The 14,639-nt window shown below is 42.0% G+C and overlaps 1 protein-coding gene across 1 annotated transcript in view; it reads right to left on the bottom strand.

Annotated features, from left to right (window-relative positions):
* PPTC7 (protein phosphatase targeting COQ7) overlaps positions 1-14,248 on the bottom strand; it is a 40,132-nt gene extending 25,884 nt beyond the window's left edge. Inside the window, exon 1 of the mRNA XM_067700877.1 lies at positions 13,727-14,248. Coding sequence (XP_067556978.1) covers positions 13,727-13,949 — 223 coding nt within the window. The 5' untranslated portion in view covers positions 13,950-14,248. The remainder of the gene's footprint in view (positions 1-13,726) is intronic.
* Between the last annotated feature and the right edge of the window lie 391 nt (positions 14,249-14,639).

The following is a 14,639-nucleotide window of genomic DNA, read 5'->3' as shown; positions in this document are numbered from 1 at the left end:
GCAATAAATGAGAGTTATGTCTCTCTTAAGGCCAGGGCTTCCCTGGTGGCACAGTGGTTAAGAATCTACCTGCCAATGCAAGGGACACTGGTTCGAGCCCTGGTCTGGGAAGATCCCACATGCCATGGAGCAACTAAGCTTGTGTGCCACAACTACTGAGCCCACGTGCCACAATTACTGAAGCCTGTGTGCCTAGAGCCCATGCTCTGCAACGAGAGAAGCCACCACAATAAGCCCCTGCACTGCAATGAAGAGTAGACCCCGCCTGCCGCAACTAGAGAAAGCCTGCACGCAGCAACGAAGACCCAATGCAGCCAAAGATAAATTAAAAAAAAAAAGGCCAAATAACAGTATATAGACCGGTCTGCCCTGTAGCAATCAGAAAAAAAGTCTTTGATCAGTGTTGGCTGCAAGCTCTACAAACACTGGTCTATGGTCACAATCAAAAGACAATTCCCACTCATATATAATGTTTAAAAGATGAGGGCTTCCCTGGTGGCGCAGTGGTTGAGAGTCTGCCTGCCAATGCAGGGGACACGGGTTCGTGCCCCGGTCCGGGAAGATCCCACATGCCGCGGAGCGGCTGGGCATGTGAGCCATGGCCGCTGAGCCTGCGCGTCCAGAGTCTGCGCTCCGCAACGGGAGAGGCCGTAACAGTGAGAGGCCCGCGTACCGCAAAAAAAAAAAAAAGATGAGTGGTCCACTCAGCTTTTCTGGTCACACATCCACCACCATTCAATATTCCATTAAACATTTAAACAGCAACATTTTCAAGCACTAAGGGACAAATCTATATTTGTCTCCAAAAAAATAAACGAAGAAAAAAAGATTCATCTACACCTTGAAAAAATAAATTATTTTCCAGAACTGACTGAAGTAACCTTATTTAACAAATACCTCTTAAGTGCCTGCTGCCTACTGTGTGCCAGGGTTCAGACTTAGAAATTTCTCATTTTAAATGGGAAATCTTATAATGACAACCAACACAGAAATGCTAGTGGGCCTAACCCTCTCCCTAGGTCACTACAATAACAGCAGCGCCTGTATCATGACTTTCCTGTCTCCTTTCTCCCACTCCGTAATGTGATCCCCTTCAGGGCTGAGTCTTTTTCATACTGGTAACGTCTTTCATTCTGGAGTGTTAGTCTGGTTCCTGGCACAACAGTTCTCAATTCTTGCTGCACATTGAGATTACCTGTGGAACCCAAGCCCTACCTCCTGAGCCAGTGTGCCCAGGGTAGGCCTGGGCCTTGTAACAAAGCATACAAATCCAAACTATACAGGTGATTCTAATGAGACTCACTGTCAGAGCACTAAGGACTCAATAAAGACCAGCTGGATCCAAGCATGCCACGAACCAGATAATTCTACCTCTGAAATGTCTCTGCTACCCTGTTTTCAATTCCCAAACTTTTGATTCTTCTCTTGCATTTCCTAACCTGATTAATGGCAGCCCAAACCACCCCACACTTCCAGGCTAGAAACCTTAAAGAAGCTTCCAGAAGCAAAACCTCAAAATCAACTCCAATTTCTCTTTCTCCTTCACCCTCTTCGTCCAGTTATCACTAAGTCCTGTTGATTCTTTGTCTGCAATGTGCCTTAAGCCCAATTACTTTCCAGTACCCTAAGTTAAAGCCCATTCTAGCTCAGACTATTTCAGTAGCTTCCTAATTGATCTTTTGCCTCCTGTTCTCCCATTACACCCTCTTTATCTTTTTTTTAAACAAGATTGCTATGTCCATATTACACTTCTAGTCAAATACCTTCCATGTATATACTTGTATTTCTAAGAACATTCTCTAGAAGAATATACAAGAAACTGATAACACTGGTTTCTTTTTTTTTTTTTTTTTAGGTATTTTATGCTATTGATTTCTAATTCCATTGTGTTTAGAGAACATACTTTGTATGGTTTGAAATTATTATTATTATTATTTTTTTTAAACATCTTTATTGGAGCATAATTGCTTTACAATGGTATGTTAGTTTCAGCTTCACAACAAAATGAATCAGTTATATATATACATATGTTCCCATATCTCTTCCCGCTTGCGTCACCCTCCCTCCCACCCTCCCTATCCCACCCCTCCAGGCGGTCACACAGCACCGAGCTGATCTCCCTGTGCTATGCGGCTGCTTCCCACTAGCTATCTACCTTACGTTTGGTAGTGTATACATGTCCATGCCTCTTTATTGCTTTGTCACCGTTTACCCTTCCCCCTCCCCATAGCCTCAAGTCCATTCTCTAGTAAGTCTGTGTCTTTATTCCTGTTTCACCCCTAGGTTTTTCATGACATTTTTTTTTTCTTAAATTCCATATATATGTGTTAGCATACGGTATTTGTCTCTCTCTTTCTGACTTACTTCACTCTGTATGACAGACTCTAGGTCTATCCACCTCATTACAAATAGCTCAATTTCGTCTCCTTTTATGGCTGAGTAATATTCCATTGTATATATGTGCCACATCTTCTTTATCCATTCATCCGATGATGGACACTTAGGTTGTTTCCATCTCTGGGCTATTGTAAATAGAGCTGCAATGAACATTTTGGTACATGACTCTTTTTGAATTATGGTTTTCTCAGGGTATATGCCCAGTAGTGGGATTGCTGGGTCATATGGTAGTTCTATTTGTAGCTTTTTAAGGAACCTCCATACTGTTCTCCACAGTGGCTGTATCAATTTACATTCCCACCAACAGTGTAAGAGGGTTCCCTTTTCTCCACACCCTCTCCAGCATTTATTGTTTCTAGATTTTTTGATGATGGCCATTCTGACTGGTGTGAGATGATATCTCATTGTAGTTTTGATTTGCATTTCTCTAATGATTAGTGATGTTGAGCATTCTTTCATGTGTTTGTTGGCACTCTGTATATCTTCTTTGGAGAAATGTCTATTTAGGTCTTCTGCCCATTTTTGGATTGGGTTGTTTGTTCTTTTGTTATTAAGCTGCATGAGCTGCTTATAAATTTTGGAGATTAATCCTTTGTCAGTTGCTTCATTTGCAAATATTTTCTCCCATTCTGAGGGTTGTCTTTTGGTCTTCTTTATGGTTTCCTTTGCTGCGCAAAAGCTTTTAAGTTTCATTAGGTCCCATTTGTTTACTTTTGTTTTTATTTCAACACTGGTTTCTTTTGGGAGAGGAACTTTTGCAGCTAGGAGACATGGGTGAGAGGGAGACTTTATGCACCCTTTTGAATTTTGAATACCTTTTCAATTTTGTACCATCTAAATGTGCTGCTTCTTCACAAAAAAAACAAACTAAACCCAAAACAACAAAAGCAAAAACACCTCCTATAGCTTCTACCAAAACCAAAAAACGGAACAACACCCAATATGGCAACTGTGACCTTTGACAATCTGGTCATAACCTGTTTTCTAACATCAATTCTCAACCATCCTCCCAATGCCACCCCGCCAGCCCAAACTACGCTCTAGCTACAAAACAGCTGTAGTTTGGGAAGTCTTCTACTGTGCATTTGCTGATCCCTCAATCTGGAGAGCCTTGCCAATCTTCTCCTCACTTGCCTCAGTTTATTGAAAAACCCATCTCTCGGGGCCTGACTCCATGCTTCCACAATATCTAACGTTTCTGTTCCTGTGCATATGTGTACCTTCTCCCCCAGACCGTGAAACTGCAAGGCTAAAGTCTGTTTTGTTCGTGGTCTTTTCCCCAGCACCTGTCAAGGACTAACAGGAAACAACCAGTAAACAATGAATTCAGTTGACTGTACTGGTAAGTTAGAATACCAACATTCTGATAAAGCAACTTTCATCTGAGAACTACAAAAAGAGAATGAACCCACTGGGGATAAGGGTGGGGGGGGCAGGGATAAACTGGGAGATTGGGATTGACATATATACATTACTATATATAAAACAGATTAACTATTAAGAACCTACTGCGTAGCACAGGGAACTCTACTCAACACTCTGTAATGGCCTATATGGGAAAGGAATCTAAACAAAGAGTGGATACATGTATAACATTCACTTTGCTGTATACCTGAAACTAACATAACATTGTAAATCAACTATACCCCAATAAAAATTAAAAAAAAAAAAAAGAGAGAGAGAGAGAGAATGAACCATTATCTCATCCTAGAGTTGCACAAGGTGTTGTGCCCTCTTCTCACAGACTGTTAAAATAAGGCTGGATGGAAAGAGCCTTGAAAAGGAGTCTTGGAGATGACACAGCTCCCAGCTTTCTTTGCCACTAACTGGCTGTAGGACACTGGCCAAATAACTTCTCTAAACTTTAGTTTTCTCATCTGTGAAAGAAAGGGCAGGAGGACAAATTCTCTCGAGAGTTCCTTTTTCTAAGATATAAGATTCTGGAATTCTAAGTCACATTGCAAGAAAAGGGAGCCTGTTTTAGAAACTCTTTATAAAATAAAAGCTAACAGATACATCTATATTTTACTTTTCATATACAATAGTGCATTTACTGCATGAACTAGTTTTGAAACAAAGGCTCCATTTCAGGCTTCTCAATTTATCCTTTCCCCTTAGTACACCACCTTATGTATGTTTTCAGAGAAGTTTTGATAATGATCCAGAGGGTAAAAACACTGCCCCATGCCCTTTTACTTCAGTTTTAACCACCAGACTAGAATGTTGGAAAAGTTTTTTTCTCCTTCAGGCCACTGACAAAAAGGCAGGCCAACCATTTCTCAATTTGAAATTCTGATGAAAGAATAAAAGATAGTTATAGATTAATTGGCTTCACTGAATTCAGACGATCTGTAAATTATTTAATATGTATGTATAGAATGTATTCACAAAACACACCAAAGACCATTGATTGTTCAGTGAATTCAGGGTACATGAACAAGAAAATAAGATCAACGTTGCAGCTCAAGAACCAAGAGAAGTGAATTTTTAAAAACAATACATGCATAAATGACACCTCTGTTTAGACTTTCTCATTTCACAGAAACACTGATGACCATATTACCAATTAGTATTCAAACTAGAGGCCAGGAACAGTTTTCCAGCTCTAATGTAAATAGCTCAAATCTATTTTCTTACTCAAAACTGCTATCCAAACATTGATGTGAAAACAGAAGCATTTTTTGTTGGCTTCATTCAGCACAGCTAACCTTTTGCATCTACCTCAAATGACAGCACAGACAAATTTTGATAAGTCAAAAAACCTACTGGAGATGGCATCCTTGAAAGATCGAAATGTACAGTCACAGTAGTACAAAAAGAAAGAAGTTTCCTCTTCATGAGGGAATGAGTAAAAGAAAAATCACTGCAAAAATGTGTTGGAACTGGCTTGAGTCAAAATAGTACTCGGTCCCTCAACAGAAAGCACTCTTTGTAGTAAGTCACTTTTGCAGTCTCTGGCAAAGTTTTTGCAGTCATTTTGTAACCCTTGGGATTCATACCAACAATTCAATCCGTCCTAGAACTATTCACCAGCTACAAACTTACTCACCTCAAAAACAACTGTTTAAGAACCTAGTAAACTTATAAATTGTTAAATGTGACAGACTCAAGATCAACAATAAGCTTACTGATGAGAGTAATTTCATAGCAAATGGAAACGTATAAATTAGTATAACCTTTCTGGAGGGAGCTACACTAATATTTAAATCAGAAACCTTTCAAAAGTTCACAGCCTTTGACTCAGGATCTCCTCTTCAAGGAATTTATCCTAAGGAAATACTTACATGTAGAGGTATTCACTCTAGTGTTACTTGTAACAGAAAATTGGAAATAATCTAAATAAATAAAAATAGAGGGCTTCATGTACTATATACACAGTAAAATATGATAGCTATGCTTATTACGGAAGTATGCTCAAGCTACATTACATAACAATAACATTACAGAGCAGAATACACACTAACCCAATCTTATTTACTAATATGTATACATACAATTGTATATACACAAAGGCTAGAAGAAACCATACTGACTATAATTGAGTTATGAGTTACAGGTATTTTACACTGTGCTTTTGTGAACATGTATTACTTTTTTTATTATTATTATTTATTTATTTATTTTTGGCTCCGTTGGGGCTTCGTTGCTGCGCGTGGGCTTTCTCTAGTTGTGTTGAGCGGGGGTTGCTCTTTGTTCTGGTGCGTGGGCTTCTCATTGCTGTGGCTTCTCTTGTTGCAGAGCACGGGCTCTAGGCGCGCAGGCTTCAGTAGTTGCGGCACACGGGCTCAGTAGTTGTGGCTCGTGGGCTCTAGAGCACAGGCTCATTAATAGTGGCGCACGGGCTTAGTTGCTCCGTGGCATGTGGGATCTTCCCGGACCAGGGCTCGAACCCGTGTCGCCTGCATTGGCAGGCGGATTCTTAACCACTGCGCCACCAGGGAAGCCCCATGTATTACTTTTATAAGCGCAAAACAAAACCATTTATTTAAAAGCACTAGATGCGCAAGAGAAAACTTAGGTTCAAGTCCCAGCTTTGATACTAACCTTACTGACGAGTCAGCCTCATAGATGAGGAAATAGATGCAGATTAAGCAGAAATAAGAGCAACTATTTCATAGTTAAAAGATTAAATAAGGTAAAATATAAAAATACACTGTAAAATCTAGGGACTTCCCTGATGGTGCAGTGGTTAAGAATCCACCTGCCAACGCAGGGGACACAGGTTCGAGCCCTGATCCCGGAAGATTCCACATGCCACGGAGCAACTAAGCCCAAGAGCCACAACTACTAAAGCCTGCAAGCCTAGAGCCCATGCTCCGCAACAAGAGAAGCCACCGCAATGAGAAGCCCGCCCACAGCAACGAAGAGTAGCCCCCGCTGTCTGCAACTAGAGAAAAGCCCTCGCGCAGCAACGAAGACCCAACGCAGCCAAAAAAAATAAGTAAAATCTAAAGCACTGTATATGTATAAAACACTGGTAAGTTGAACCATATTTTGTGTCAGATATTGAATAAATGTTTAGGAGAAAACAGAGTGAAGTATTTCCCACTCTTTAAAGAAAAGGCTCTGCTCCCTCACCCCCACCCTATCCACCGAAATCCTGTTTGGGATCCCATTCAAAAGTATTTAGCATCTTTTCTTCTTTAAAATTTTAAACTGAAAGATCCGTGCCACTTGTCAACTTAAGTTTAAATAAGTAAGTGTGTTATCAGCCCAATGCCTCCTGCAGTTGGTCAGCTTTTGCAAAAAAGTTTTGATTTATGATGCAATTCTGTAAACTGTGAATTGTTTAATAACAGGAAACAAATGATTTTAGACCTCAGAGAGATAGAAAACTATCAGATTTTTAAAATATTTGACAACTCTCAAACAAGATAGATCACTGAATTTTATTACTAATGATAAAAATTAGGATCTAGGTAACCAGTTCTTAAAATGAGACCAAAAGTTATCACTAATTTTGAAAGGCAAACCCACAAGGCACACCATTTTTCAACTGACTAGAAAAAGTAAAATTTCTTTAGAAAGAAACTGTCAACTTACCTTTCCAAAGCATTTCCCTAAAAATTCTGAACCTAAAGCCCCAGGTAAGGCCTCTCTAAAAGGCACGGGGACCTATATAAAATGAATTTGCCATTTAGTTTGAAGTTGACATAAACGTTTATTCAAACCTGACATAGGCATTTATTCAAAGGACATGGTTGTAGGTCAAATACTCTGACCTGGTGTAGTACTTCTTGAGTCATACACAAGTACAAACTCCACTTGGATACTGTTGCAACCATTCAGGTTATGTATTGCCCAGTTCCAGAAAGCAGTGCTAAAGTTCAGGAACAGCCTCCTCCAATCCAGGTTCCCCCAACTCCCTCAACACCCTGCCCCCCCCAAAAAAACCCCACAGCACAACCAGTTAACATCTACATCTTATCTTCTGCTACAATTTAAAATCTTTTAACAAAAGTATATTTTCTAAAAAAGTATAAACAGTCATGCTTTTAAAATGCAATTACTTGCTCTATAAAAAAAAGATTTATCCAGATTCCTTTAGGAGATTATTAACAAATTGAGAGAGAAGCTGGAAGTTAGGAAAATTTAAAACTAAGCTCAAGAATTTCTAGATTAAAGACTGAACAAAGGAAAAGTAGTTCTGACAGTGTAACAAATGAGGAAATGACTTTAAAAATAATGTGCCTTATAAGAACCTTATGAAAAGTACAATATATAGCAAAATGAGAAAAATATTGGGGAGCAGGAGTTTAAGAAACAAACAGCAAAATTCCTCTATCCATCAACCCTATAATCTATTTATTACAGAATGCCAGAATACTCAGAAGAGTCAGAGGACTAGTCAGTGGCTATTTTTTTGTCAGTAGCTTCTTAAACCCTGATGTTTCTGAGTCCTAGAAGGCTCTTTTACTGAACCCACAACTCTCACACTTCGTTAACATTCCACAATTTTCTCTTGAAAGCACACAATTATGAAATCCAGCATATTTAAAGTACTGATTGATCTCAGAACTTACATATCTGATTGCTGACATTTAAAAAAGATTCCCCCTCTATTAATTATATTAATGATATATAAACATTATATATTAATGATATAAAATACATAAAAAACAACTATATTGTTCATAAAGTTGCAAAGTTACAATATGACCCAATGATTCCATTTCTAGGTATATACCCAAGAGAATACATATGTTCACAAAAAAGCCTACACATAAATGTGTCACAGCAGCACTATTCACAACAGCCAAAAAAGTGTAAACAACCCAATGTCCATTAATAGATCAATTTTTTTTAACGTGGTATACCCATACAATGGAATATTATTCAGCCATAAAAAGGAATGAAGTACTGATACATGCTACAATGTGGGTAAATCTTGAAAATCTTATGCTAAGTGAAAAAAGCCAGACACAAAAGACAGCATATTATATGATTCCATTTATATGAAATGTCCAGAATAGGCAATCTGTAGAGTCAGAATCTACTTTCTGTTGCCAGGGATTAAGGGAGGGGAGTTGGGAAGTGACTGCTAACAGGTAGGAGTTTTCTTTTGGGGTGATGAATACGTTCTGGAACTAGTTAGTGGTGGTGCCTGCACAACCTTGTGAATGTTGTGCTACTGAATTTTTCACTTTAAAAGGTAAATGTTATGGCAGGTGAAAAAAATTCAGTCAGGGTTATGTCTGCTGTCAACAGGTGGATCAGACTGAATTTTGACCTTCAGAAAATTATGACTATATAATGAGACTAGTTTCCTGACACAGCTTGAAATCTAGATGAGGAAAATTCGAAAGAGGGCTTCTTGAAAGGTTGAAATTAGCACGCACACACACTTTCCCAAGGTGACTAGTACTTTGTTAAAAGGACAACTCACTTTCAGATATAGAGGTTCTACCAAATACATTAAAATTACCATGACTGTTGGAAAACATCAAATTCTGCCTAATCAATTCACTTCCTAAATAAAATTTTTATCTTTATATTGTTTGTGTAATCCTCATACCTTAAGACAACTACTTTTTTCTTTTCTTTTGGCCATGCCTCGTGGCTTGCAGGATCTTAGTTCCCTGACCAGGGATTGAACCTGTACCCCTAGCAGTGGAAGCACGGAGTCTTAAACACTAGACCACCAGGGAATTCCCAAGACAACTACTTTTAAGACTGTATTACTCACAAATACACTTCAAATTCCTGGCCACAATCAAAATTATATCTAAAGGCTAGAATTTTTCATTTCTTTTTAAGGTTTCAATTTAATCAAGCTTAAATAAACGCTGTGCAGTTTTAAAAGAATTACTTTACAAGTCAGTATTCAGAAGTCAGAACTTACATGGCATACACCATGCTGTCTTTTTTCCAATAAACTGTTGTTTAGTATGCAGAGGAGTTTTTTTGCACTGTAGTGAGTCATAGAGTGAATAAAGAAGTTGTACACACACACACATCCCCATACCCTTGAGCAAGAAAAGCATTACCAGAACGCTTTAACAGTACCAGAAGACAGATGGGTTTTGAATTCACCTATCTTGTCAAGAAAACGTAACCGGTGGTGTAACGGAAAGAGGACTGGAATGGGGAATCTTGGTGCTAGTCCTAATTCTGCCCTTAACTAGTGGAGTAACCTTAGCAGAGTGATTTGACCCTCTGTTGTGTCTTCAGTAAAATGAAAGAATTGGATTGCAAGGTTCCTAAGTCTTACAACTCTCAACAGTCTTTGATTCTATTGTTAATTGGCGTAGGGCTGTGGGAGGCCCAGCAGTTACACGCTAGGCAGTTCTCATATTTTTACGTACTTAGGCAACCATACCATATAGAGTAATAAGAGAACTCAGTATTAGTCACAGGGAAGAAGGAAAAAGTGCGCATAGCTCCTGCTGGTACTAGTTTACTCCTGTTGGACCTAATAAAGAGAAAGCACCTTTGCCAATTTTCCAGGGGATAGGAGTAGTTCTTATGTCTCACCACACCCACCATAGTTGGTTTTTCCTAAAAGAAATCCAGTGGGACTCTACAAAAATGTTGTAAAGCACCAAGTACTTTTAGTCACTGCATGACTAATACAACAGACCAATTCTAAATTAAAGAAATAAATCAGCTTTCTCTTTCTAATACAAAAGAAATAAATAGCTTTCATTCCAAACAAAGAGTCCTAGATGACCACAGTGAGTTGCACAGATAACTTAGCAATAAACACAGTGTCAACCCAAAGAAAATGAATTATCTACAGAAATAGAAGGTTCAAAGCACTGAGGTTCAACATAACATTATTATTCGACATAGCCTTTTTTTTTTTTTGGCTCCTCCGCACAGCTTGTGTGATCGCAGTTCCCCGACCAGTGATGGAACACAGGTCACGGCAGTGACAGCACCAAATCCTAACCACTAGGCCACCAGGGAACTCCCTCCACATAGCCCTTTAATGAAATTCAGTTTACCACTCCAACTTCCAGAGTAAAAAGCAGTATTAAAAACTCACTGAGGGCTTCCCTGGTGGCACAGTGGTTGAGAGTCCGCCTGCCGATGCAGGGGACACGGGTTCGTGTCCCGGTCCGGGAAGATCCCACATGCCGCGGAGCGGCTGGACCCGTGAGCCATGGCCGCTGAGCCTGCGCATTCGGAGCCTGTGCTCCGCAACGGGAGAGGCCACAACAGTGAGAGGCCCGCACACCGCAAAAAAAAAAAAAAAAAACTCACTGAGACTCATCACCTCTTTCACGGCAAGAGATAATCAGACCTGCCTGGGATGGGATGGTGTCAATAAAACAGAAGTCACCATCATACGGACTGGATTGTGGAAACCAAAGATCAAATGAGGCCAACTCAGAAGTTGTATCAGGTGGCTCCCAAGAAGGCTTTCTGGAAGAACTCCTCCAAAACAGTCCTAGCTAGAGAACCTGTGTTCCCTGATTTGCATGCAACTCTCTCTCTTAAAACGGCTCTTTGTCAAATATGGCCACAGACCACATAAGCAATCATCTGTCTGGTTATGCCTAGCAACATTCCTTTCAAGAGGGGTACAGAGCTGTAGTTCTTAATCTAGTACCCCTTCATGGACCTCTAGGTGGCACATGGATGGACTTCACGGGGTCAGTGAAGTCCCCAAGGACCTATGCAAACTTTTGTCTCTCTGCACATTTTGGGGGCAAAAGAGCCCTTGGGCAGTAAACCAAGAGGCTGTGAACCAAGGAAAGTTAAGAACTACTGGTGGTTTAGAGACAGATGTAAAACAGAACAAATCTCCTGACGGTGCCCATGTAAATAAGACAGGAAGTAATGCCCATTATTTGAGATGCAAAATAACAAAGGGTGCTGTCTTTTCAAAACAAAAAGAAAATATGATATGATGGTCGGAAGTTCTCGAGGGTCAGGTATTCCACTCCCTTCATCCTCTAGTCTAGATGAGGAAAATGAGCTGAGAGGCTCTTATCCAAAACTACAGATCACAGAGTGGCAAAGCTGAGCACCAAACCAGGCCAGGTTTCTGCCAGGATGGTATGTTTATACTTTTTTCAGAATGGTTTTGACCAAAATTTTCCTTATGAATACCCCACTCCATTAAGAAGGGAGCCTTCAAAAAATTTTAAATCAAGCTTCAGCCTAGAAATTTGACACATTAAAATATCCAAATCATAAATCAAATCACAAATCTTTCAAATAAGCCAGCACATAACAGATTTATAAGGCAGAACCTTAGTGGCTCAATATCCCCTATCCTGCTGCACTACAAGTGCGACTTGAAAAAGCAGCACAGGTCACAAGCTTCTAATTGTGAAGTGCCTCAACTGTAATGAAAAGCGACAGCCACTGACAGACCTTTAAAAAAGATACCGAGTCAGGGTCAAGCTGACTTTAGAGTGGATTTGTAGGACTTCAGTTTGCAAGTTCCCACAGGGAACTTTACTCAATACTCTGTAATGACCTATATGGGAAAAGAATCTAAAAAAGAATGGGTATATGTATAACTGATTCACTTTGCTGTAGAGCAGACACTAACGCAACACTGTCAATCAACTATACTCCAATAAAAATTTTTAAAAAAATTTGCAAGTTCCCTTCTGAGGAGTCTTAAGTGTTGCCTAAATACCAACTGATTTTTTTCAACCCAGGTAATGGAGACTTTCATGAATTAAACTGATAACCACTTTTCTAGTTCTATGTTCACAAAGAGTACATGAGTAGAAGCAAAGATAATAAGCAGTTATTCTAAGACCAAATTAAAAAATAATTATGGTCATAAAGTTACAGGTCCATTTGTTCCAATGCCTAACTTTGCCTCAGAATATGAAATTTAAAGTAATCAAAATAATCTCACCTGAGAAGTGAAACCAAAGCGACATTTGAACCTAAGTTCAATGACAACATGTCCTTCAATTACAAAGGAAGTGCTTTATTTATTAAAAGAGATTTAACGGCATAGGATTCTATGGCATACGCACTGCCTCCAAAGACAAACAATATGGTAAAGTTTCTGATCGCTTGTGAATTATATTTAGCCATTTCTGCAAGCTCTAACTCTAGACTCCCAAACCCTAAGGTGTAACTGGAATGGGCCATTGGAAGCACCTGTGGCCTTTAAAGGCTTTAACCAATTCTCAAGGCTTTCTTGGCCGCAGTCTAGAAGAGGGTTTGACCATTCTATTTTGGGTCAAGGAGACTCTCTTACACCCCAAGTGACCTCAAGTGGGCAAGATCAGTTTGGAAGAATGCACTGCGAGTGATTTTTCACCAGGCCAGCGGCCTCCGCTGCGAGACTTCCAAAAGGATGTAGATCTGGTCTCGATCGAGACGACGAAAGAATGCGGCTGGGCTGTGTGGGGCTCACGACAGCCAGTCGGCTCGGGATCCCGCTGCCCGCGGCCGGACTGTGGCGTCAGGAGCGTGAAGAAGCAGGGATCCCCGGGGCACGCAGAGGGAGGAGAGAGGAGAGAGGGCGGGAGCCAGAGCGAGGTTCGGAGACTGCAGGTGTCGCCGGGGGAGGGGACGAGATCATCCGGGGCTGGCACTACCAAGTGACTAACAGTGCGGTTCCGGACTCGGGCAAACTGGTCACATTCTCAGGCTGTGTGACCTTGAGCGTGTGGCTCGCCCGCTTTGCGCCTCAATTTCCTCATCTCTAAAATGGGGGTTGTTCAAGCGGAAAACGCACCTTGGATCGCTTGGCAAGGCGCCTGGCACATAGTAAGCGCTCCGTACAAATGAGCTACTACTGGCTCTCGGGCTCCTCTTACCGCCCGGAGGAGCGAGGAAAGCCCCGAGCAGGGGAGTCCCCAGGAGGCGGATCCCGGGCTGGGAAGGGGGGACCTGGCCGGGCACTCACCGAGCACGTCTGCCGAGCGGTGCCGGGCTACGAAGCACGCATCGTCTCCGTAGCACGCGCCCTTCTTAAGGAGGCCCTTACGGAAGTCCTTGCCGAAGCCGCAGCCGGCCGTCACGAGCCCGTAGTCGCCGCCGCCGCTGCCGCCGGCCCTGGGGTCGGTCTGCGAGAGGCCGCCGAGCACGGCGCGGGCCACCAGTCGCCCGTACGAGAGGACCGAGAACATCGCCGCCGCCGCCCCCCCGAGGAGGCGGGGGGCCCGGGGAGCAGAAGGACGCGGAGGCCCGGAGCCGGCTCTCTCCTCAGCCGCAGCCGCGCCGCCGCCGGGACGCTCCTCAAGGCGGCGCGCAGTCGCCGCCGCCCCTTCCCGACGCGCGGGGCCTCGCACACGTTCCGCCGCGCGCACTGGAGCCAGAGCGAGGTCAGAACCGGCGGCTCCTCCGCCTCAGCCCGACTGGGGTCCCGACTGCAGCCACCGCTGCCGCCGCCATCTTCCACTCCGCTAGCGTGTTCCGGGCCTCGCCGGCAGCACCGCCCCCTTTGTGGCCACACCTCTAGCCCCGCCCACGGCCCGCTGCTTAGGCCCAAGCCCCGCCTCCTCGGCTCGGTGCCCTACGTAGCCACAGAGGTCGAGCGTGCGCAGAGGATGTGGACACAATGTCTCTTGGGAGTTGTAGTCCAAGAGTTGTAGTCGCTTTTTTACTTCACTGCCTAGCTTCAAGGACCTAGGAGGATTCCCCAGACGCGGGACCTAAGTTAAAATACCGAGAATTACAGGTGGGCTGTTTTCTCCCCTGCTTTAACCATATCTTTTAAAAGCTATTGTTTTAAATAACGCCACTATTCCTTTAAAGAAAAACCTGGAAGAAAGTATCGGGTCACATATCATTATTCTGTAGTATATATATTAAGAAAC

This window comes from Pseudorca crassidens, chromosome 12 (assembly GCF_039906515.1).
Source record: "Pseudorca crassidens isolate mPseCra1 chromosome 12, mPseCra1.hap1, whole genome shotgun sequence".
NCBI lineage: Eukaryota > Metazoa > Chordata > Mammalia > Artiodactyla > Delphinidae > Pseudorca > Pseudorca crassidens.
This window is presented reverse-complemented; position numbering and strand designations above follow the sequence as displayed.